Source organism: Synchytrium microbalum, assembly GCF_006535985.1.
Source record: "Synchytrium microbalum strain JEL517 chromosome Unknown SmJEL517_scf0011, whole genome shotgun sequence".
NCBI lineage: Eukaryota > Fungi > Chytridiomycota > Chytridiomycetes > Synchytriales > Synchytriaceae > Synchytrium > Synchytrium microbalum.
Window position 1 is genome coordinate 203183 of NW_022158360.1, and position 24230 is coordinate 227412.

Sequence of the window (24230 nt, forward strand, 5' to 3'; positions counted from 1 at the left end):
CATTGAGACGAGGACGACGTTGTCGTTTTTAGCACAAAGCTTACCATACAATCCGAAAGCATTCTGAGTCTGATCAAATCGATACACCTTCTTGTTTGCAACAAACTTGAAGTTTGTTGACGTAGCATTCAATCCATAAGAAGCCAAAGTCTGTGTAAAGTTATTTGGTCCAAAAGTTCCATCAATCAAGACATCTACATCGGCGACAGCAGCTTGCCATGCGGCTTGAGTAGTGAATACAGTTGCAGAGGCGACGGCAGCGGGGACAGTGACGGCACCAGCGTCAACTACGAGATCGTACTTGTATTTAGGGAGGTCTAGTTCCCATGATGCGGTGTTGTTGTTGTAGTCTGAGGGAGCATTGTACGTTGACCATGCTACTTTTACGGGTGTGGTGCCGGCGGATGCTCGTGCGGACGAGTTTAGACAGGCATAGTTTGTGAGGATGGTTGATTCTACGGATGCGGCGAGAGCTTCCTTGTTGAAGAGTGTGCCCAAGAAGCGGATCCAAGTTGGTCGCTGTTTCAAACGATGATGTAAAGTTAGATATCAGCACGGAGAAAAAAGACCAACAGTAGAAGCAACAGGGCTCGAAAGCAAGAAACTTACAGTAGCGATACCAGGCAAGTAAGTAGCAGGGAAAGCAACCGAGTTATTAACAACCACACTAGTAAACCCAAAGCTAGCTTCTACAGCTCCATATTGTGCAGTAGCATCTGTAGCATTAGCAGCATCAACAGCAGTAACAGCTCCAGTCTTGTTGTACTTTACAAAACAAGGCGAGATGGAGTAATCTACTACGCTAGATAGGGTAATAGCAGTCCGTTCACCGAGTAGTTCAAAGTATGTGAGGGCAGTAGTATCATCCAGCGATACGTTGGTCAGAGGAACCGAGAGGACCAGGGTCTTTGCAGATGCAACGGTGGCTGGTGCAGGTGTACCACATTGGTACAGGATGAGTGTCTGGTTTGAGTACTTGTTGTATACGGTTTTGGTGTTTAGGGTGTATGATACGGTGAATGAATCTGATGGGCCAGCTATGTGAAGAGGAAAAATGTGTGTGAGCTCATTATGTTGTAAAAGTCGGCTTTTTTCTGGCTAGTAGTTTCAAGTTCATCCAAATAACAAATCGACCCGAAGGACAGCATTGTTTATGGCACGTTTTCCACATTCAGATCGATTCAGATCCTTCCCTCCCTCTCTTGTTGCTTGATGCATCAATGACAACATGTTGCACCCAAAATCCAGCAAAAAAAGTTGATGCCATAGACGAAAGCTCCCCAACTTGCCAAAAAGCAAAACAGCATAGTTACAGCAAATACTAGTACATACCAGTCATTTTTTGAGGAAAGTAGTCTGTAGTAGTATCATAAGTCGTTACGCATCCCACGCTGTTTGCAGTTAAAGCAGCAGCTTGAGCGTGAGGGAGCATAGCTGCTATAGCCGAGACAGCAACCAACGAAACTAGCTTAGAAGCGTTCATCTTGTTGTTTGAGGAAGACATTATGTACTTGTTTACTATTATTACGGATGTCGGTGGTTGAAATTGAAATTGAGTTTGAAAAAATTGCGAGTGATGTAAGCCAGCACAAAGACTCGGATCTATAAAATGACGTCCCTAAAGTGGAAAGGAGACAAGACGCAAAACGAAAATAGCCAGATTTACATCACGAGGACACTCTATTTCTATCTCTAGTTTCAAAGCATGCAAATGTACATTAACATGACGAGCTGGATACTCCAATTCTCGTTTTGCCGACTCGGTTTTCCTAAATGCAATCCCTTTCGATTCAATAGCGAATCGTTTGCAAGGAGATGTCGAGCAAAGCACAAGAGAGACAGTTCTATTCCTAGATGCCTCCCTTCCAACCAACAACTGCCAGGTCATCAACTACCAACCTCAACACTTTCAAAACTGGGCCATCGGTTCTCACCACCAGCAACAACATACTCTAACGTCACCTCCTGAAACACAGCAGACCTGGTAGTCTCTTTAAATCCGATAGACTCGAATAGTTTCAATGAGAAAATGTTGGTGTCTCCAATTTTGCATTCGAAGCGAGTTATTCTTAGCGATTGGATGCCGTATTGCATCATGATCAGGACGGCTTCACGGCCGAAGCCTTTGTGGCGTGCGTCTGGTTCTATATAGAAATATGTTGGCGAGAGCAAAAAAGCAGGACACTGGCCTTGAATTATTCTTTGACAGTTTACCAGCAATCATAAGCTCCACTTCAGCCCACTCTCTATCGTCCGAAGTATACAAGAACAGATTCACATCTCCAACCATTCCTAATGCCAGCTCGTTAACAACAAAAAAACACAGCTGGTCTTCCTAGGTCAACACTAACCTCCAAACTTTTCCGCAAGCCCTCCCACACGATACCTCTCAGCACTCGGATCCAGAATAATAAATGTACATTCTAAAACGTCGTATCAGTCCCAATCCCTCGTTAAACCACTGACAAACACAGAATCTCACTGTCTTGATCGTCTCTCCAATTCCGACACATTTCATATTCAGCGTCGAGCGTAAGAGGTTCAGAGCCAGTCAATCGCTGTAATTCCTCGTCCTTCATCCATTCGTGGTATGTCGAGACATGTTCTTCCCTTGATGATGATGGGGTAAAAGTCAGAGCCATCAATTTTTGTCGTTGATGTCATGGATTACATTACCTGTAAGGAACAAGGACGACTTTAGATCCCACTAGAGCGACATTCTGGTTCTGTTTCATATGTACACTGCCTACTCTCCCAACAACAACCAGTGATGATAACGATGCACAAAGCGTGTTTATGTTGAAAGTCAAAGAAATACAAGTTTACGGGTGTATAAGGAGAAAAAACAAATGAATAGGGTAAGTAACTAATAAATGCACAATTAGCTTCTAACAGCTACAGTATGAATTCTCCGCTGGCTGTTCAGCAAGGTTCACGCGTGAACCTGTTTGGCCTTGTTTCTGCCATAGTGCTGGGGTTTCTATAATCTACTCAAAACAAAAGTCTTAGTCTCAGCCTCATCTTTCATAGCACCATATACATACCGATCGAACAACATCAACAAAAGCCTCTCGCACACCAGTCTTCGTCTTTGCCGAACTCTCCACAAACAGTGTCCCCATCCTTTTCGCGAAAGCTTCCCCTTCCTTCCGTGACACTTCACGCGAACCAGCGGTATCCTTATCTGACTTGTTTCCCACAATCATTTTCACTACATCTCGTGATGATGAGTATGTGTCCAGCTCGGTAAACCAGAGTTGGAGGTGGTCGAATGTGGAGCGGTTTGATACGTCGTATACTAAGCGTATGAGTTGTTTAGGTAAAATGAAGTGATGCAATGAATGCGTGTGTATGGGTACCTAGTATGACACCTTGAGCACCTCGATAATAGCTGGAAGTCAAGGTTCGAAAGCGTTCTTGTCCAGCGGTATCCTATAGACCAAAAGTTTTAATATCAAGCTTTGGGCTTTCATAGTCTAAGATATCAGCAACATACCCATATCGTAAGCTTATATCTCTTGCCATCAACTTCCATCATCTTGACTTTGAAATCAACACCTGCAAATGACACGATTGTAAGATAACACCTAGCTTCCCAGAAAACAAAGCCAGCTATTTACCGATCGTAGCAGATACTTCATCAGGCTGCAACCATGTATCGTCTGTAAACCTGAGCAACAAGGATGATTTGCCTGTTCCAGAGTCACCGATGAGTCTGATGATAAAAATATGTGTTGATGAAGAAGAGTCAGACAACTTGAGATAGATTGATAAACAAAAGGGCAGAGAAGGAGATAAACGAGTACTTACAAGAGTTTGAATGTAGCAGCAGCTTCTCTCTCAGACATTGGAGATAAGGCAGCCATTATATAATAGGGAAGGTTAGGTGATATTAAAAGCTGCTAAAGTAGTCCCGCTTTTAGGAATGGGTATAGATAATAAGTAGTGTAGAGGATCAGGCAAAGCACTTGATCCTAAGGTCCTCCTCTTTCACAGTTCTTTCAAGGTTTCTTGTTGTGTGCGGTCGATTTGAGTAAGAAATCAAATGAGCAGCTGATGTGAATATGTTCGGATCAAAGCGAAGTTTTGGACGTGAAATTCTATCGGATTTACATGAAACGATGTACAAATGTAAGTCTATTTACGTTCAAGTATGGAAATGAAGTGTTTTTGCTCTGACTGGACATTTAACCACCGCGTCACGACTAGGTGAGACCGAAACTTCCCTGCAATCCATTTGCACATTGAATTCGATGAAAGCTCACTGTTTCAAACCCCTCTCCTTCATTGGACCTTCTTAACTTCGCTCATCTTGTTGTTGAGCACCCAATATGCTCGAACTTCAGGCAGTCCCCGGTATTAGTCGACTCTACACGTTTTGCAATCAGGGCTTCCAAATGAAAATACATTGCAGAATGGGGTTTTCTCGTTTGCTGAGCCGTTGCCCATACTCGTCGAAAACCGTAGCCTTTAACGAGGCGCAACGAGTCGTCTTCTTCAGTGGTTCCATTCAAGCGAACCCAAATGTTTTAATTGATTCAGCAGACCGTAGCCTGTTTGATTCACCCCTTGAAAGGGCACATGCTCATCAATCAGTGAACCAAGACATAACCCTCTCCATAGTGTTCTTCAACACAAGCTGGAACAATTGACCTCAACTTCAGTTCTTAAAATGCCACATTGCCAGAATCCTTCTATCCTAATAGAGGAGAAACAACTGTTATTACCGCTCTATATAATGTTTACACAATTCCGTCTTTACACAAGACCGTAAACGGGTCTCTCGTCGCCGAACCGTACTCGTCGAAAACCTTAGCCCTCGATAATGCAAACGAGTCGTCTTCTTGTAAGGTCCCATTCAAGCGTACCCAAATGTTTTAGCTGATTGACCAAACCGTAGCATATTTGATTCACCCTTGGGAGGGCACATCCTCATCAATCATTAGAGCAAGACGTCGTAACCCTCCTGATCTTACTCTGAGTTCTTGAAACAATAGCACGTTGTTGGTAACGGCGTGGTGATTTGATGTCATTGAAAACCACGCCTTGATGAGTCCATAGTTGGGCTAGAGCAAGCAAAAACACTCTTCAAATTAGAAATGATTGTGAGTACATCCAGGCTTGAGGAGATCCTATCGTACTTAATGCTGCAACGCGATCAATACTCTAGAACAGTTGGTAATGGCTTGTGACAAACCTGCGAGGCCTGGGAGTTGAAAGAAATTTGGATGCATACCTGGATAGCAATCCGAAGGTGGACCTCCTCTCGCCAGACTTCCTACGAATCTTGACCGTCCAAGGTCTGTATGTGTATTTTGTGCGTGGAGAGAATCAGAGAAGGCGAGAAAGCTGATGGGTCTCATGAGCAGCTAGGAGCATTGAGCGAATGCTTGCTTGCACGCTATCCGTTTACGCTCTTAGGAGTACTACTAAACTAGTACACGTTGTTCGAATGAATAACAAAGTGCCGGTACAAGCAAACTTGCGGTTGCGTATCACACTCATGAATAGCAAGATCCAACATGTAGCTCCTTTACAGCCTTCTACGCGTCTACTACATGACAAATCCAGTCTGAATAGTCATAATATGTATGTACAGAACTAGCTTCATGACTCGTTTACATCTTGCTATGATATCAAACACTATAATGGAGGCCTATTTGCAGAGGAATAGGTGTCAGAAAATCATTTCTTGTTTAGGCGGAATGCCTTGTATGTTCTCTTACGTGACCCCAGGTAGTAGCATGCAAATATTGTTTCCATTCAGTAAGATCTCCTTTAGCTTGGTCACTTTACGGCCTTGTGATGTGAGCTCACTGTGAAGAATCGAAATTGAAGTTCAGTTGCCATTGGGCGATTGCTTCCCTGGTTGATGTTGGAGGGTGATGCTCTCTGCAGGCAGGAATGTTTAAAGATGTTCAAATGTTGTCACTGGACGTACATTTCAGTGACATCCTGTAGGACCATGTTAACATAATCATCGAAACCGGTAAGTAAGCCGGCGAATTCCTTGTCTCCCTTCATGATGACCCATATTCTGGACCCGATGCACTTGTCAATAAGCTCTATTATAATAGTAAAGTTAGTTCAACGTAGAATAGACTGTAAGGGATAATGCAAGTACGTGATTAAATACCTAGAGGCAATAATTGAGGCACTACTGTGTTTGTTGTTGGTGCTGCTGATGCCATCGTCCTCTACTGTTTTTGATTTTTGTTTTTGGAAAACATCACACTTCGCAGCTAGACTCAGCGAGAGCAGTTTAATTCTAATAACATTATTCAATAGATGCCTCCAAAGAACAAGCAGAATAACAGCTCTGCAGCTACATTCAAGGTCGACAATTACTGTACTGCTCTTCTCGAAGCACTAAAAGCCCAAGATGGAATCAAACTACGTGCCTGTTTCGCCCTACAGGACGATCATACAACTGCCGTAAAGTCTGAACTGTCTCGCATCGTACGTGCTGAATATCAGATACATCATCCTTATTGCGCTCACTATCACAACATTCACACGTTCAAAACATCTCTAACACCTCATACAGTCAAACATATTCAGGTACCTAAACGACATGGGAATAGAAGAACCATGGCTACCACTCGTATCCCACCATTTCAAAGTCATTGCTGCTCTACCGTCTGCCTCTCCTAATGCTCCTTCTCACGCTATTGAATTGGCTGTCGATCAATTGGCGCTCTGTGATGCGCTACATGCCATGTATCCAAGTAATTCAATCCAAAAGTGGGCATTGCCTGCTTTGTATGCTGTGGACTTGGATCTGGTCAGGTTGACTGCAAAGGTATGTGGAAAGAGGTTTGTGTTCTCGGGAGGAGGCCAACAAAACCAGAAGAATATTTGTCATTGGTATGTCTCTAACCACCATTCCTCTTTTTATATATAGGCCGATACAGAACTACTGAAACGAGGTGAAAAGGCAACAAAGAGTGAAGGTGCTGTGTCTGCTCTACGTAGTGCGTTCAGTGTCTGCTTGTCTGATAGGTATTCATCAAGTCCACGTTATCGTTTTTGTGGCTTCCTCTCATCCATCAATTCTCACTTACACAGAGCACTTCCACACATATCACGGCGCTGGGGAACATACTACACAGCCTGTCTCATGTTCCGAGTCTTTTTCAGACTGAAATCCCTACATTTGTGCTCAAATACTCTGAGATCCATCCAGTCAAACGATCTGCAGCCGCTAGATGTCTTTCCGATATCTCATAAAGTTACATTCAAATATTATGTTGGCGTGCTGGCTTTTTATAATGAGCAGTATAAGAAGGTATGCGTGAAGATGAAGTTGGGATGGAGGAACATATTAGTTATTTGAGACGAAAAAAATTACAGGCTGGGTTATTAATGCCTCCAAATATCAACTAGGCAACAGAAGAATTGGAATATGCATTACAGCACTGTCCAGGAAAAGGTGATAGGAGAGCTAAATGGATGAACAATCGAAGGTTTGTGCGTATGATATCAGATAGATGACCGACCTTTCTAAATAATATCGTTTCAACGAATCTTTTTTTTCCACCCTCACAGACTGATTCTAAATTATTACATACCGGCACGAATGCTACAAGGCTATCTACCTCCACCAAATCTCCTCTCCAAATGCCAATCCATTGCTGACCTCTACTCTCCCTTCGTTACCGCCATAAAACTCGGCAATGTACGCATGTTTGATGATGCTCTACTCGAAAAACAAAAGGATTTGATTGATCATGGGACTTTTTATGCTATTGAGAGGTTGCGGATTGTGTCTTTGAGGGTGCTGTTTAAGAAGGTGTAAGTATACGCGATGGGTTTGCTAGTTTGGTTAAAGCGCAAAAAAGAACACAGCTGATACTGATTTATTATTGCAGGTGGATGATCAAAGGCCAAACAACAAGGCTACCACTTAGTGCATTCAAAGATGCGCTCAAATTTGTGGGAGAGGACTCGTCACTGGATGAAGTTGAATGTTTGTTGGCGAATATGATTGACAAGGTATGTGGTTGTTGTGTTTGTGAGCACTATATGTTTTCGTATTCAATGACTTTTGTTTGCTAGGGCTATATAAAAGGATACTTGTCGCATGAGCAATCGACGATAGTTTTGAGTAAAGACAAGGCGTTTCCAGCTTTGCTCACTGTGTCGTAAAAAAAGTGGTGCAGTGATGAGACAGTTAGATAGTTTTGCACAAACACGTTGTATAAGTTTGTTTAGAGTGTAAATAAGAAGAATATATGACAGGAGCTAGTCCAACGATGGCTGTTTTTTCTTGTTAGAATCTTCTTTTTTGCTGATCTATAACGGTTCAGGAAGAAGGAGAGACTGTAGAACGTAATGTATAGGCTCGACCAGTTGAAGCAAGTGTTTTCGTCTTGTTGAAGGCAGCGATCTAAAGAAAAACTAGGATTGATCATTTTGACGAGAAAAGGTAAGAAAGCTACCCCACAAAATAAGACTTTGAACTTGATCTACCGAATATCCTCGTCAGTATCATATGTGTATCGACAATTGCGCTCTATTCATTACTTTTCTTACTTCACAGCTGCAAGAAAACTAACATCATTCGGCATTTAGCACTTCAACACCATGAAACGAAAACACGAAGATCCAGCAGCCATAATACAACTACTAAACAGCATAGACACCACGAACATAGAATCTAACCTTTCAACACTCACCACAATCCACACCCTCGTCAAAACCACTCAGGATCTAGACACCCAAGCTCTACTTACTCGAATACAACCACTATGGATTTTACCGGACGAACGAATTAAATTACCCATCGCGAACATCGTGCTAGACGTCTGCACCACACAACGAAGGATTGACGAGGCTGTCCAGCATGGAGTCACGGAACTCGCGACTTCCATGCTATCACACCCGCCTTGTACCACAATCGGACTTGATTTGCTCAGCAGGCTGGCTGCATCATCTGCCTTCCCAGCTGGTGCTGTGTTGCATGCCCTAACACACGTGCTTGACACACATGAAGTCAACGAGTTGAATGTACGTGCGGCTAGATTGTTGGATGAAGTTACGTACCGGTGTCATAAGTCTACCATCGATGCCTCGTATGGGATATATGTTAGTGTGGTGGACTCGCTCACACGTATCTATAAATCAAACCAAACCTCCGACCTGGGTACCACGTATATGTGGTACTGTGTACGTGCGCTGGCTATAGCTTGTGATAAATCAGGAATATTGAAGGCGCGGATGGTTGGAAGGCTAGATGATGTGTGTGGTGCTGTTGGGTACTATGGCCGGGTGGTTAGACTCGCGTGTAGGATACCGGATGTTGTATTGCAGCCTATGGCTGTACAGAACAATAATGTCGTCGCAGTAACACGGCCGTATGTGGTTGAAGAGTTAGCATGTATAGCTAGGTGTGTTAATGTGATTGTGCTCTCTGATTTGGAAAAGGCCAGGAATGTTGAGGTGATTCCATGTGTCGTTACGGATTTGGTTGTGTTGTGTGCTGATGGGATCGCTAATTGGAGCAATACTGACGCCAAAATGGATTTGGAGCTTGTTAAAATGCTTCTCCATCCTGATCTGCTAAACATTATACTCACGATACTTGTCAACACACTGCAGCCAACCATACCTCATATCGAACTTGTATTGAATCTCGGCATTGTTGAAGCACTTACACGTCTCTTTAATACGATGAGACAAGTTGAAGTTTATGTTGGGTGTACGGATAAAGTCATGAAATTGTTGGCGTGTGTCTTGTCGATACAGAGTGGGAGACGAATGTTTAGGATCCTGCCGTGGGAGGATGTCGCAGGTGCTGCATGTGCTGGTATTGCTCAGTGCATGGCGTTTTGGAATGTGAGTGAGAAGATGCATGTCAGAGCGATGAAGGTTGCTGTTGAGGTATGTTTATGAAGAGTACGTGCAATCATTTCATAATCGTTTTATGGCTCAACTCGCTTTATTAGTTACTGAGAGATGGGATTTCGGCATCGTCGTGTCGACAAATGCTTGGCGGGATGTGTGCGAGGGATTTAGGAGATGTTAGATGGTGTCCTGTTTTACTGAATGGAGGGAATGCAGAGAGGATTAATTTATTTGTTGAATGTCATACATTACTGGCTAAGGAAGCGAATCTGCGGAATCTGGTTAGAGAAGGGACGTTTGTGGACATGGTTGTGACTCTTGTGAATGGATTATGTGATGTGCTGTTAGGCAGTACTAGTATTAGGCCAGCTAGTTTGAATGGCGCTTTAACATCACTCTTGAAACTATCTCTGGACTTAGTTATCGGATCTGCCAAAGACTCTTGTCTCGCCCGTCTTTTTCCTATAAATAGTACCAACATCGGTATCGTCGCATCCGTATTCAGACTATGGTCCATACACACCAACATGAACTACCATCTCGACTTATCGCTCGACACGCCGCAAATCGTAAACAAGTTGCTCCCCACATCAATAAGTGTATCAGCTGCCCAAGCACTCGTTGTAGCATCCAAAATGCACTCGTCACAATCATACATTCTCGATACACAAACATGCATCCCACTGTTAGCACAGATCGCACTATCGAATCCATCTAACCCCGGTGATATCGATGTCTCATTCTCATGTTTCCGTGTGCTGCGAATCCTCCTATTAAGTGAAGACGCATATCACGAACTAGTCAAGACATTCGGAGCATGCAAAATAATGATGCCTTTTATACGGCATTATCGAATTCATGGGACGCAGAATGTAGAGTTTGATCTGGTGCCTACTATATATGCTGGTGACTCGAGAGACTTGTCTGCATTGATTAGTGTGCTGTACTGGGAGGCTAGTGGGACTGCAAGTTCATTGGTGAGGGCGTTTGGGTTTTATAAGATGGAGGGGAGGATTGATGTCGCTGCTACTGATGCTGAGGTGAATGATAACGAAACATCACGGGAAGAAACGGATATAGACGCCTTAAAACGAGCACAAGAAGTATCCGTCACATCAATACTCATGACTCCACCGTGTCGATACAATGAACTTGGATTACTTAAACCAGGTGGTCCGTTTTATATGTGCATTGATATACTGCTCTCTGAAACGGACGATACGAGACGGTTGTATGCTGCGCTGGCTATTGAGTGGGTGGCTATAACGCATTTGCAGAGCTGGACTGCTGATGATTCTTTGCTAGAAGCTTGTAGGAAGGGTCATGAGCTGTTGTGTTGTGTCGTTGAGAATGGGGAGGGACTTGTGGTTCGAGATTTGGATGGGATTGAGCTGAAGGGTGACGAAGTTGTGCTTGTTGTGCCTGGTAAAATGAAGTGCCATCCAATACTACAAAGTGTCATTTTTTGTGCATTTGTTAACACTCATAACCTCCTCGTTAGACGACACACCACACAAAGGCCTCATCATATCCCGCTCTCGTGCATGCTCCGTATCCCCCGTAATGTCCACAATGCTCTCCGACACACGATACAAGGACGGTGGTGCGACGCAAGTCGCTGTACATCAAATGTCGTTGCAGGATATGAAGAATCTGCTTGGATGGGTTGTACACGAAGACGAAGACACATATTCTAGTATCCCGGATCTGGATACAGTTATTGGATTATTAAGATCAGCAGATCGCTTCTTGTGTGATGGGTTACGGAAGGCGTGTATTGAGCATTTGAATTATAGGTTTTTGAGGAGGGATGGAAGGGTGGCGCTTCATGCTGCAAGGGATGCGTTGAAGGTGGTTAATTGTGGGGTTTGTGAGGATGATACGTTGTATGAGACTTGTGTCAAGTGCCTGTTTGTTGGGTTGAGTGAAGTATCCGGTGAGGAGTTGAGGAGGGTGTTTGAATGGTGTGGTGGCAGGGATGGAGTTGCTGAGTTTATTTTAAATTCCTGATGAGATATAGAGCTGAATCTTACCTTTCATGGATTCACTTTCCATGTCTGCTTTTTTTTTGCTGACGATTGTTTGGCACGCGATTTGCACGATATAATCGCCTGTAACGTTCTTATTTGAGCTAGAATGGTGTCCCGTTGCACTCAAGTTTCCAATTTTTCATTATCGCATTCTTTGACTTGCGAAAAAAATCACACTCCAATTGACAAAAGTAGACAAAGCTTCACCAATGGCTCCTAAAAAGCGCAAGGAAGCTACTCCAAGCGAACTTGAATACGATGATTTAGTAGAGCTCGCAAGTGATACTGAAGAAAAGGGTAAAGTAGCTCCTTTTTTGACAAATATCAAACTTATTGTTTTGACATTCAAGCAATATGTAGGCGAACGATACAAAGGTGGAGAAAAGGCCCTTCGCTTTTACCTGAAGGCTCTGGATCTATACAATATGGCGCTTAAACAGAAGCCAAATGATTTGGATGTTGTGTTTAATGTTTCGAGATTACGGATGGTATGGCGTCCCATAATCACCTATTAACTTTCTTGTTGTAGACACTGAAAATTTCTAATTTGCACTAGGTTCTAGCTGAAATGAAGGATCCAGCTCCATCACCGCAAGAAAGGACTGTGTTATTACATGACTCTGCATCTGGATTTAGATTTATACTAGCTACTGATGCCAGGAATGCCGATGTCGGGTATATGCTTGCCACGACGCTATTCGCGCAGGCTGAGAGTAGCTCTGATGGTGTTATGGAGATGCTTGAAGAAGCTTCGTCGATACTGGACTGGGTTTTTGTCGTCCAGTACGAAAAGTTTCAAAACGATGCCAAAGAGCGCTCTGAAATATCTCCCGTCGTCGAAGACGCTCCTCCACAGCAGGATATGGAAACTGATGAACCCGATATGAACGTATACGATACCGCTGTAATCGAAGAATCCGTCACCGAGAGCGTGCTGTCACAGACGCTTACCACGCATGCCGAGATACTGATATTGGCGTTCTCGACACTGCTTAACGAAGAACTATATCTTAAAGCTCTTGGACTGCTGGATCGTGCTAGTGTGATATGTCCGTCAGATATGGAAGTGTGGGTACGGAAGGCTGAACTCGTAACCGCCAAACTGAAAATCACGTATAATGTAGCGGAAGCGAAGGAAGCATTGGCATATCTAGATGCTGTTATTGGACGTGATGAGAAGTGTGTGGAGGCATTGACTGATAAGGGGGATTTGATGTGGCTGATGGGTGAGAATGGTGCCAGTGTTGCTGAAACACGCACGTTGTGGGCCAAAGCTGCGGAAGCTTATACAGCTGCATTGGCACTTGAGCCATGTATTGTAGATATCGCTATGGCGCTTGCTGACTGTCATCTTGGAAGGATGAAGGCTTATGAGGGGGAGAATGAGAAGATGGAAAAGACGAGAAGTGTACTGGCTTCCAACGCTGCAATGTATTATCAGCGGGTTGTGAATCAGGTGCCGACGCATGGTGGCAGTTATCTGGGGTTTGCGAGGGCTACCAGTTACATTGTAGGCAGGGAGGAGGAGTGTCGGAAGGCGCTTAGGACGTTGAGAAAGATGCAGCCGTGGGTGTGGAGTGAGATTGAGTATGATGATAATGGGGTGCCGTTTAGTGAGAATGTGAAGAGGTTGGAGTGGTTCAAGTTTGTATGTCTCTGATGCGCGCCAATAAACGTTAAATTATAGTCAATGGATTCCGTATGGTTTTGCTGTGTCCTGTGAAGACGTAGTCTTAAGTTCAATCTGGAATGTCAGAAACGTTTGGAGCGAGTGGAATTGTTGAAACTAAAACAATTGTCAGTATAAATTGTTGCTTTCAAACTCCTATCTGAATTTGTACTGCTTATTGTCGTGCAAGCTGCTACGAGAGGTGTGCAATTATTCGAGAATCGGCGTGTTTTGAGGACGAACTGTTAAAAGGACGCAGTTTCGTTTATCGCACACAATCGAGTACTTGCACCATTTTCGAGGCTGGATTTGGCAAATTTACTCCTGTTTTCATGGTTTGCCTTCTTCTCGTCCTAAGTGTGGTTGTCGTTGCAGCACGTAGTGTGTTAAATTCAACGAGCGTCACATGCCATCGAAGTTTGTTTGGTTCGATTGATCTTGTATATTACCGCGTGAATTAGCGCATGACATAGCTTTTCCCACGTTGTGATGACGTTATCACTCATCGCCACATCCCCCAGAAACACCCTCAAATTCTCGATTGGATGAGGGTAAAAAAAACACAGGAATCAAAAGCAAAAGCAACCGCGTCACGATTCGTTTTGGGGAAGACGTGACCTTTTCCTAGGGTGGCCAACACTTGTTGAAAAAAGTCTGCGATGCATACTGCAGACGGGACACGTACTCATTCTGCAGGTGCCAAAGACTTTGCACCAAATGAAGCAGCACCAGTTTACGCAAACACGAATAATAATGTGGTTTCAGCAACATCGAGGCCAGGATCAGATGGGAATAATACATCCACTACTGGGTCACGTCTTGATGGTGATATATGTGCTCTGTTGGTGTTACAGTTTGCTGATAGATGAACTGACACGAATTTTCATCTAGATTTTCGACTCATTAGCAAGTTGGGAGAGGGGACGTTTTCTGAAGTGCTAAAGGTGAAACATAAACGGTCTGGAAAAATATATGCTATGAAGAGGTTTAGGAAGCATTTTCAGAGGTGTGTCGTCTCCTGTAATTGAGGTCATAGGTATTTGAATCTGACACGCACATTTAATAGTATGGAAGAAGTAGAGAGTCTGCGAGAGATACAGGCATTGAGGAGGCTTAATCCGCATCGACATATAATAGATTTGGAGGAGGTTGTATTGTAAGTCCCATCCAGGCATTTCTTGAGCCCACACATGCTGAGTTTTTTTTCACTCTAGTGATACACGAGCAGGTGTCCTATCACTAACATTTGAACTCATGGACTGCAATCTCTACGAACTGATTACTCGAGAAAACGCTGCTGCAGATGTCACAGAGACACGTTGTAAATTCTACTTTTTGCAGATATGTCGAGCGCTAGAGTACATGCATGGCAAAGGGATTTTTCATCGTGATATTAAACCTGAGGTACCGTACAAGTATCACTTCCTACTTATAGCAGCCTGTCCTCATTTTTTTTGTTAGAACATATTGGTCAAAGACCACATCATCAAACTAGCCGATTTCGGCAGCTGTCGCGGAATCCACTCTCGCCCACCATACACCGAATACATTGCCACACGGTGGTACCGACCACCCGAATGTCTCATTGCAGACGGCCGATATGGTGCACCTATGGATATATGGGGCGCAGGTTGCGTTCTATTCGAAATCACAACCAAAAATCCACTATTTCCCGGTGCTAACGAGGTCGATCAGCTTGCACGAATCCATGCTATAATTGGAACACCGAATGAGAAACTGCTGAGGCGGATGGTTGGTGCTGGTGGACGTGGAAGTGCGTTACTGCAACAGGGACAGGCACAGTTGCAGGCTAGTGGGATTAAAGCGCATGCGGATGGGAATAGTAGTAATGGGTTGATGAATTTGATGAGTGGGTTTAGTAAGGAGTGTCAGGATATGGTTTGTGCGATGGTGTCGTATGATCCTGACGAAAGGTATGCTGGCGTTATGTATGGCAAACGGTTTCTTTTGCTTTTCAAGACAGTTTGAAATAACAATATTAAACTTTTTATCTTTTAGACTTACAGCACGACAATGCTTACGGCACCCCTTCCTCCGCGACGCTGAAGAACCATCACCACCACTAGCACCAATTCCGAACGCAGACCTCATCGCTCGCTCAAATGTCGAACACGGTAAACCACCACTAGCACAATCAAACTCCAAACCTGCTGTTATAACCGACGCTCATGCAGCTGCTCTTGCATCAGTAACACCACCACATATCGGAAACACTTACGTGAAACGCCAGAAATCAAAAGCTTCTGTAGGACACCTACCTCCTGCCGCACAACTGATACAGCCACAGCACCACGAGATCGTTGACGTCAAGATAAATCGTGGTGCCAACAAGCAGCTTTCTGCACGTGCAGAAAAGGGTCTTCAGCCAGAGAAGAAGCAATATGCAAGTGTTGCTAAAGCTTCGTCTCAGAATCTGGCTGTGAAGAAATATGGCAGTACACAGTTTGGAAAGGCTGTGCAGCAGCAACAGCAGCAGCAGGGTATACATCAACAGCAAACAATACAACAGCAGCAGCAAGTACGAACAAAACTATCTCAACAGCAACAACAGCAAGGTGGTTTAACACGCATAGCAGGCGCACCAGCATCAGACGCCCCCCAAATATCCGTAAACCTCCGCCATTCGCAGATCGCCAAACAGCCACACGTCACATCACCACCTGAACCAACTTCAAACAACCATACACGACTCTCACACCCGCCACAAGGAGGCACAACATACGCGTCCAACGCCTTCAAATGGAGCTACCGCAACAATAACACTGAGGAACTGCTAATCCGCGCCACACAACAACCAAAACCAACCATCCGCACCATCCAACAACAACACCCAATACCACATCCACCAAACCACATCGAACTCCCTCCCGGCCGCATATCTCAAACCTCAACCCTTTCATCGACATCCACAGACTACTCCCCCTTACGCGTCTCCACACTCCCACAACCCCAACAACAAGCACAAGCACCAGCATACGCCGCCAACGGCCACGACCTGCGCGAATACCGCAACGAGGAAATGGCGCGTCGTGCGCGCCGCAGACGCAGACGTCGTGAAGCTGCTGCAGCAGCAGCGGCTGGGATTGTACCGACGACGGTCGCAGCGACTGTTGTCAATGTTGGAGGACATAATGCCAAAGTCAGCGCGACGCATTGGGCACAACCGACATTCTTGAGGAGAGTCACGCATGACGATGGGAAGGAGGACGAGCGGGTGCGGTTGCCGAATATACATGATCATCATCAGCAGCAGGTACAGGTGCAAGTACAGCAGAATAGAGAAAAGAGGCTGTCGAGTCTGGTTGAGAAAGGGATATTGCCGGCGCTGCCGAGTAAGACTAGTCATTATATAACGAGTTAGTTAGTGTTTTGTAGATATCGTGAGGAGTATTATATACACAGTGTGGAAAGTAAATCAAGGCTCTATTTTCATGTGTGTGTGTGCTTTCTATAGTATTGCTTTTAACTAGTTATGCTACATTTGCCATGGAGCTGGACTTAGCGGTGGTGTAACTTCCTTGGTTGCCATCCTACATCACAAAACACTGTCAGAGTCACAAGTGCATCCATTGAAGTTTTACAACCTCGAAGAAAGGTGCAAAAGCTGTTTTGTGGATTTTCAGACTTTGGCACAATTGTAGTATATTCTGGATTGCTTGGGAGTCTTCCGTTTCAGCAAAGCCTTCAAATACTTGGTACGAGTGTGTAAGATTTCAGTGACGAGAGCATCGCAGTCACGACTGTTTACATGGGTTACGTCTTTGATAGTAGTAATCTTTTTCATCTTGTTCCACTCAGTATTTGTAAATTCCACAGTTCTAGCAAGGTTGTGATCACTATTTACAGATAGATATATCACCCTTTCCGATTCACTCAGGTAGCAGGCCGTGCAGGCATTCTCCCCATTGACGATATCAGCAAAAGCATCTAACAAGTCCAGTTTCCACCTAGGGCGAAATTCCTTGTCTCTAGGAAATCTCTCAACAGCTGGTTGTGCCGATGATCCAGATTTTCTAGCAGCAAGCACCTGCAGAACATAAAGTCTTGTCAGCTTTGGGGCATTGTAGCTGCTGGTTCTAGGCTTGGTTGAAGCAGAGGTCTGTATCAATATGTTGGGGTCCTGCATGAATTGCGTTATCTAATTCGAAACAAACTAAGTCAGCAGGGCGTTTGGTCGGAATCCAAGTACATCTGTCGTAATCTGTCGTAATCTTGGTGTGATTTTGATGTGTGTTTTTGTGATATTTGTAAAGAAGTATTTCTAACTAATTATAATACATGTGTCATGGAGCTGGACTTAGAGGTGGTGTAACTTGCTGGCTTGTACGGCGTGGTGGTTCTGTCGCCATCCTATAACAAAAACTTTATCAGAATCACAAGTGCGAAACGACTTTGTCAACAATAATCAAATACCTTCTCCGTATATCACTAACCCACTCATCCACCTTCCTGCCCTTCAACAACGCCACCACAAGAACCGTCATGTTATCCGTTCCACAATAGTCATCAGGACTAGACCCCATACAGTAGTCCCTTTAAGAAATTAATATAAAGATTCAGTATCAAATGCAAGCTTCCAAACGTGACTAAAGAACCTACAGCAGCTGTTGAGACGCATCCTGGATTGGGTTTGCGTGTGTGGAGAGCACGATACACTGGCGCAGGAAATCAATGCATTCTTGGTTTGTCATGCAGTCCCATATACCTAGTATACAACACTTTAATGTTTTGCTTCCATGTGCAAAAAAACACATGGTGAACATCAAGGCATTACCATCACAAGCCAGCACCACAAACTCATCCCCATCTCTACACCTTCTCTCCACAACATCCGGATTCGCCGTGACGATCTGCCTTTCAGGACTCAGCATGACGTTCTGCTTGTACTCGAAATCTCCAAGCGCGCGACTTAGCGCCAGATTCCCATCCACACGCCCGTTTTCCACAAACGAGCCAGCTGTACGGATACGTGCGTACTCGTCTGGGTTGGTGGGTTTATGATCGAATGAGAGTGGGAGCGCGTCACCTGATGATGAGAGCACTGCACGAGAGTCGCCTGCGTTTGCGACGAGGATTCTGTAGTCGGGTGTTATGAGAGCTGTTACGGCTGTGCAGCCTGCGACGTCTTGGCCTAGTTCTGGATCTGCGAAAAAAAGTGTGTTATGGCAGACCAACAAAAAGACAGCTTTAGAACTGAATGTATTACCTGATTGCATATCAGCATCAACGCCCAGATACCCATTCCGTAACGCAGATTTGTAGTCTCCGCGTCTGAATGCTTCGTCTCGTGCGACTCGGAGCGGGAGGCCGAGCGACGCTACCTTGGCACATGCTTCACCACCATGTCCGTCAAATACTGCAAAGAGCGAGACTGGGGACGATGAGAATGAACATGCAGGGACTTTGACTTTGGGATAGTATGCGTTTGTAGCTGGTGAAGAGATGTCGGATAGAGATGTTGTAGATGATAGGTTTAGGATTGCGGTATGTTCGTCTTCCATTTCTAGGTTGAATGAAATAGAAGAGAACATGAGTCATGACAAACGTGATAGAAATTGATGTAGACATAATGCACACGGAGCGAAAAACCCAAGAGTATTTAATGGGTTTGTCAAAACACGACTTCACAACAGCTTCACATACCTTCTCGCCACCCCTGCATACTCACAGCAGCCCAACACACCCTCTCGTCCCCACCAACCTGCACGTCCTGCCTCGTAACCGGATCGGCCCATTCATCACGATTAGGATGCATCTCCCACGCCAGTATACGCCGTCCTTCAGGCGTGTACTGCCATGCTATGGGACTTGGACTGTGTTTTACTTCCGTTGAGTTCATTATAGGCGATGATGGTGTTGAAGTTACCGGCGATGTTACAATCACAGGTTGCTCGACACCATGCATGTTGATAAGCGGCGGTCGAATCTCTACATGATCAAGTATCAACTCAGGCTCAACTACGACGTCCTTTTCGATGGCGCTCATGATGGAGCCTAGCATATCGTCTGTTTCGAGGGATGGTGATATGGACGGGATGGAGGGTGCGTCTTCCGACATGCGGGATACTGGGCGTGTTATTATAGGTTGGGGCACTGGTGTGCTTCTGCCTGAAGTTGATTTGCTGCTCTCGTCGACACGTTGTTGGCGTCGGGCTTGCACGGCCTCGTCTGAGAACCTGGCTACGGTGTTGTAGCCGGAGAGTGATGGAACTGGTGGGCGTTCCCGTACGACTCCACCTGGAGTAGAAGTACCTAAAAATAAATACAATGGTTGAGAAAATTGAACCTAGCAGAAACAGAGAGCATATTTGCAATGAAATATAAACTTCCGTACCAGGTGGCAATGGCAACGTCTTTTTAAACGGACGCACAGTACTACTCCTCCCAAACCGTTTATCCATTATCGTCCGTGTAGGTGGAATCGGCGCTGACCCATCAGTCGGACGAGCAATGACTCGATACCCTTCAAATGCTGATTTGGGTGGCTCTGCTGCTTGTGTTCGAGATTTTGATGCTCCCTTCTTGTCAAATACAAGACGGGCACTGCCTGACGGTATGCTACGTATTGAATCAGCGGTTTGTAAACTAGGTCGATGTTGCACCACTGCCACTGGTTGTGGAGTGCCGGATCTTTTCGATACTTGGTCTTGTCTGCGTAGTATATCTGGAGTTTCTGCACGTGGTGGCAAGTTTCCTACATTCTTGGTAGCCTGTTTGACTGATACGTCTTGTAATATGTCCTGTTTTACAGTATCGAGCGCTTTCATGACGACTGCGTTTACTAATGTGTTTGGCGTTTCGACTATTATTCCTTTGGAAATCGGTGCTATAGCCGTGTTTTCAGTATATGGTGGTGGCGGAGACTCGGGGCATGTGTCAGGAAGAACGTCAGGTTGATATGTTGCTGGCAGTTCTCTAGCCACCACAACGGGGGACTCAGCCGTAACAGGCACAACAGGCTTCGATATCTGTACAATAGCTGGAGGTGCCACTACAAGCGACGCCGTCCGTGATGGAACTTTTAAGATCTATACATTGTGAGACAATTGTTAACAAGAATCAGACTTTTTCCAAACCATACAACAAAGCACGTACCGGTCTAGGTTTAATCTGACGCATAGCATACCATACACATACACGATACGCTACAAATAGCATGCCTCCAGTAGATACGAGCCTGAACAGCCACTTTGTACGAGCTACTGGTTTTGCGACAATTGTAGTGATCTTTGGTGGAGGCACTACCACCGATGCTCTAGCAGGCGATACAACTGGTCTGGCACCTATGCTACTTGTTTTGGCTGCTGCCGATGGTGCCAATCGCTTGATCTGGTTGCATGAGATTTCGATCACCGAGCCCAGAGTTATGTATGTAAACACCAAGAGAGCGCTAGTTCCGGCTAGATTTGCAGTCCAGTGCTGCAATGAGACGTCGGCCTGTAGACCACCGACGATTGTGGCAATCAAGTCCCGAAATCTCGTCCAAGAAGCGTTATGGATTGTGGTGGTTGATGATGGTTGTTGTTGGCCGATTGAAGTATCGGGGTTCACGGTGCCAGCTACTTGAGCCATGGCAGTTGTTGCTAGTTTAAAAGTAGACCATGTGAATTGGTTGGTTGTTCAGGTGTGAGTTTGGAGCGGAAGAAAGACTGGATTTGAGCTACAAGAGATAAACCAATCGGTCTAAGAAAGTACTGGTGTTTAAGAGTATATTCGCAGGCTCATAATTTGAAGCAAAACCTTCTGTTCAAGATCTTGCAATGACGTCGATTCACGCTGAGCAAGCACATGCCATTGGAATCGCTCGTACAAATTCGATTGTAACGGTGATTAGATGGTGTAAATCACGTCTAAATATCCATACAATTCCTATATTTTCAAGCCTGGTTTTCAAGTAGCGAAAACTTTACACATGCCGTTTCGTTTTTTAAAAATCGGCCGTCAGCAGTAGAGGTGAGCAGTCACCGTGTAATAACTACAAGAAGGCGAAGCATCAAGTACGCCTATACTACAGTCTGCTCTTACTTCCACTGACGAACTTACATTGAACAAACTTGCTCACTCATTCCCACCTTTTAAAACAATCTAGTTCGCTTCTCTTTTGCTCATCTAGTAGAATACTATAGCAGCCAGCAGCCACTCATTGGATTTATATTATTAAAGGTAACCTTGAATGTACTGTACCTTGTATGTTTGGATGTATGTCGTGGCAAACCCATCGCGACATTATCCAAAATGGTGAATTGTCAAGATGTTTGGTTTCCGTCAATGAAATGGATGTCATAGCTGCCACACCATCTTTTTTGATCTTATCTCTTGATTCGAATGCATTTGACTTTTGACAAGCAATCAAAACAGACAAATTATTTTGTGGGCGACGACTGTAGGACAAACGCGACATATGTGTGAACTAACAACATGCACTTGTTATCATAGGGCACTTTTTATACATCTCATTTAATTTCTAGCATATTATTATACGATGGGTCAAACACTATCAGAACCAATAGTCGACAAGGAGACAGAAAGCGCCGAAGACACCAGATACGCATGGGGTTCTTCTAGTATGCAGGGGTGGAGAATAAGTGAGTTGCAATGATCATCATATGAAGCGTGTATGCGTTGCTGACAATCTTTTTTGCTCCTCTTTCGTCAGGCATGGAAGACGCCCACACAACACTATTGAGACTAACAACCCCGTCGCATATACCATCTCCACCAACCCAACCTCCAACTGTCGCCTTCTTTGCTGTCTATGACGGACACGGTGGTGCAGCTGTAGCTCAGTACGCAGGAAGTCAGCTCCACAATCGAATAGCAAGTGATCCTGCATTCATAGCGGGTAACTTTGAAGAGTCGATACGATCGGGGTATTTGGGTATTGATGTGGATTTGAGAGCTGGTATGGATTTTAGCATTAGTCCTTTATATGGGATTGTTTTTTGCGTTGTGATGACACTTTGTTGTTTTAGATAAGGCCTTTGTTAATGATCCATCAGGGTGTACAGCTGTATGTGCTATACTCACAGATGATGGCAAAGTTATTTGTGGGAATGCTGGAGATTCTCGAGCTGTCTTGTCTGTCAAGGGCGTTGCTGAGCCCATGTCGTATGATCACAAGCCAGTCAATCCAGGTATGTTTGTATGTAATGACGAGTTGTATGCCGTTTCCGGCGTAGTCCTGCCATTTCTTTCCCTTTTTTTGCATGTTGGCGACCTTGAAACATCTCACTCAAATTTTCATCCCATTAGAAGAGTCAAGGAGAATCGTTGCCGCGGGCGGCTTTGTGGAGTTTGGACGTGTCAATGGTATGATGACAGAAAAACTGAAACAGAAGCATTACGCTTCAAATTCATCTGACACTTTTTTTGCAGGAAACTTGGCTTTATCAAGGGCCATAGGCGACTTTGACTTTAAACAGAGCCCACAACTACCAGCCGAAGATCAAATAGTCACCGTCAATCCAGAGATAATCACACGACAAATGACTGAAGATGATGAGTTCCTGGTGTTGGCCTGTGATGGTTTGTAATATATATATGGTCGATTTTTTTGCCTGTCAAAGTCCACCCTTGTTTACACAAACCATTTGAATCCTATCAGGTATCTGGGACTGCATGTCAAACCAAGACGTAGTCGACTTTGTCCGTGTCCGAATCGCCACAACACGAGGAAACCTCGGCTCAATATGTGAACAAATAATGGATCGTTGTCTAGCCTCAGATTCTGAATTGGGTGGTGTCGGTTGCGATAACATGACTGTTATAATCGTGGCTATTCTCAGAGGCAAGAGTCTAACAGAATGGGCCGACGCAATCAAAAAGGACATTGAGGTCAAGACTGGAAAGACGGTACAGGAGGTTGAAGAAGAGCAAACACGACAGCCTCCTGAGTAAATCGACATTTTCACATTTCAATTCTGCGACACCGTCTGATGCGTCGGTTGGTACAACTAGTAGTTGAGAAGAAGAAAAAACATAAGATTTGTTTATTGAGGTTTCGTTGGTGGTAGTTGTAGTGGTGGTAGTGGTGTTCTTTCTTCTATACTTTGCACTTGTGATTCTATATAGAGACAATAAACGAATAGCTTTTTCACGCATACGATGCTTTTCTTGTCTTGTTTCTGTTTGCAAAGGAGAGTAAGAAGAGCAATGTTGCGAGTCTACACGTATGTATTTTTTTATAATATTTACAACCACCACAACACCTTTATCTAGTACGACTTGCCTCCAACACAGCCCCCCTCTGCATCAACCGATGCATCTCCTGCTCAAGCGCCTGCTTCCTCGCAGCCTCGTTCCGTAGTCGCGCTTGCTCGGCACGGTGGTGTTTCAAGCGCTCTTCTTGAATTGCTTGGGCTTCTGCCTATCAAAAACAAAGCATCAGACTTTTGGAAATAGATGATGGCGTATGAAGACGTTTACTTTTGCTCTAGCAGCCTGCTCCTTCTTATGCGCATTCTCACGCTGCTTCTTTGTGACTTCTTCTTGCTGCGTGTAGGTGCGACGGTGTTGTGGTTGGGGTGGTTTGGTGGTGGGAGGGAGGATGCGTAGAGTTTCTGTGGTTTCGTTTATATGACGTTGTTAGATTCTGCAGTTTACACGTTTGAGATAACAGAGATACGTACTGCCAGCAGATGATGATGATGCGTCCTTGGCCTCAT

At 44.6% G+C, this 24230-nt stretch overlaps 8 protein-coding genes across 8 annotated transcripts; 5 read left to right on the forward strand and 3 right to left on the reverse strand.

The window, feature by feature from the left end:
- Positions 1-1887: 1887 nt before the first annotated feature.
- Positions 1888-3866, reverse strand: SmJEL517_g02566 (uncharacterized protein; the record flags this gene model as incomplete). The annotated part of the gene is made up of 10 exons (XM_031168494.1): positions 1888-2144; positions 2215-2292; positions 2352-2423; positions 2483-2610; positions 2677-2726; positions 3045-3298; positions 3360-3432; positions 3497-3558; positions 3621-3715; positions 3811-3866. The coding sequence occupies 10 exons, from the start codon at positions 3864-3866 to the stop codon at positions 1888-1890; spliced, it is 1125 nt and encodes a 374-aa protein (XP_031025538.1).
- A 1777-nt stretch (positions 3867-5643) lies between these two features.
- Positions 5644-6191, reverse strand: SmJEL517_g02567 (uncharacterized protein; the record flags this gene model as incomplete). Its single annotated transcript, XM_031168495.1, has 4 exons — positions 5644-5656; positions 5727-5816; positions 5942-6065; positions 6137-6191. 4 exons carry the CDS (start codon positions 6189-6191, stop codon positions 5644-5646), a joined length of 282 nt encoding a protein of 93 aa, XP_031025539.1.
- Positions 6192-6288: 97 nt separating this feature from the next.
- On the forward strand, positions 6289-8148 carry SmJEL517_g02568 (uncharacterized protein; the record flags this gene model as incomplete). Its single annotated transcript, XM_031168496.1, has 8 exons — positions 6289-6459; positions 6548-6802; positions 6905-7002; positions 7069-7288; positions 7387-7466; positions 7549-7794; positions 7872-7995; positions 8059-8148. 8 exons carry the CDS (start codon positions 6289-6291, stop codon positions 8146-8148), a joined length of 1284 nt encoding a protein of 427 aa, XP_031025542.1.
- Positions 8149-8586: 438 nt separating this feature from the next.
- SmJEL517_g02569 (uncharacterized protein) lies at positions 8587-11856 on the forward strand (the record flags this gene model as incomplete). The annotated part of the gene is made up of 3 exons (XM_031168497.1): positions 8587-9882; positions 9948-11271; positions 11348-11856. The coding sequence occupies 3 exons, from the start codon at positions 8587-8589 to the stop codon at positions 11854-11856; spliced, it is 3129 nt and encodes a 1042-aa protein (XP_031025543.1).
- A 229-nt stretch (positions 11857-12085) lies between these two features.
- On the forward strand, positions 12086-13536 carry SmJEL517_g02570 (uncharacterized protein; the record flags this gene model as incomplete). Its single annotated transcript, XM_031168498.1, has 3 exons — positions 12086-12173; positions 12237-12364; positions 12433-13536. The coding sequence occupies 3 exons, from the start codon at positions 12086-12088 to the stop codon at positions 13534-13536; spliced, it is 1320 nt and encodes a 439-aa protein (XP_031025473.1).
- Positions 13537-14204: 668 nt separating this feature from the next.
- On the forward strand, positions 14205-16927 carry SmJEL517_g02571 (uncharacterized protein; the record flags this gene model as incomplete). The annotated part of the gene is made up of 6 exons (XM_031168499.1): positions 14205-14370; positions 14437-14551; positions 14612-14701; positions 14760-14949; positions 15007-15479; positions 15565-16927. The coding sequence occupies 6 exons, from the start codon at positions 14205-14207 to the stop codon at positions 16925-16927; spliced, it is 2397 nt and encodes a 798-aa protein (XP_031025472.1).
- Positions 16928-17185: 258 nt separating this feature from the next.
- SmJEL517_g02572 (uncharacterized protein) lies at positions 17186-21138 on the reverse strand (the record flags this gene model as incomplete). Its single annotated transcript, XM_031168500.1, has 9 exons — positions 17186-17704; positions 17845-17916; positions 18000-18099; positions 18166-18271; positions 18341-18709; positions 18773-19069; positions 19210-19818; positions 19901-20594; positions 20662-21138. 9 exons carry the CDS (start codon positions 21136-21138, stop codon positions 17186-17188), a joined length of 3243 nt encoding a protein of 1080 aa, XP_031025475.1.
- A 910-nt stretch (positions 21139-22048) lies between these two features.
- On the forward strand, positions 22049-23463 carry SmJEL517_g02573 (uncharacterized protein; the record flags this gene model as incomplete). The annotated part of the gene is made up of 6 exons (XM_031168501.1): positions 22049-22151; positions 22223-22468; positions 22539-22700; positions 22819-22875; positions 22942-23091; positions 23171-23463. The coding sequence occupies 6 exons, from the start codon at positions 22049-22051 to the stop codon at positions 23461-23463; spliced, it is 1011 nt and encodes a 336-aa protein (XP_031025474.1).
- Positions 23464-24230: the final 767 nt, after the last annotated feature.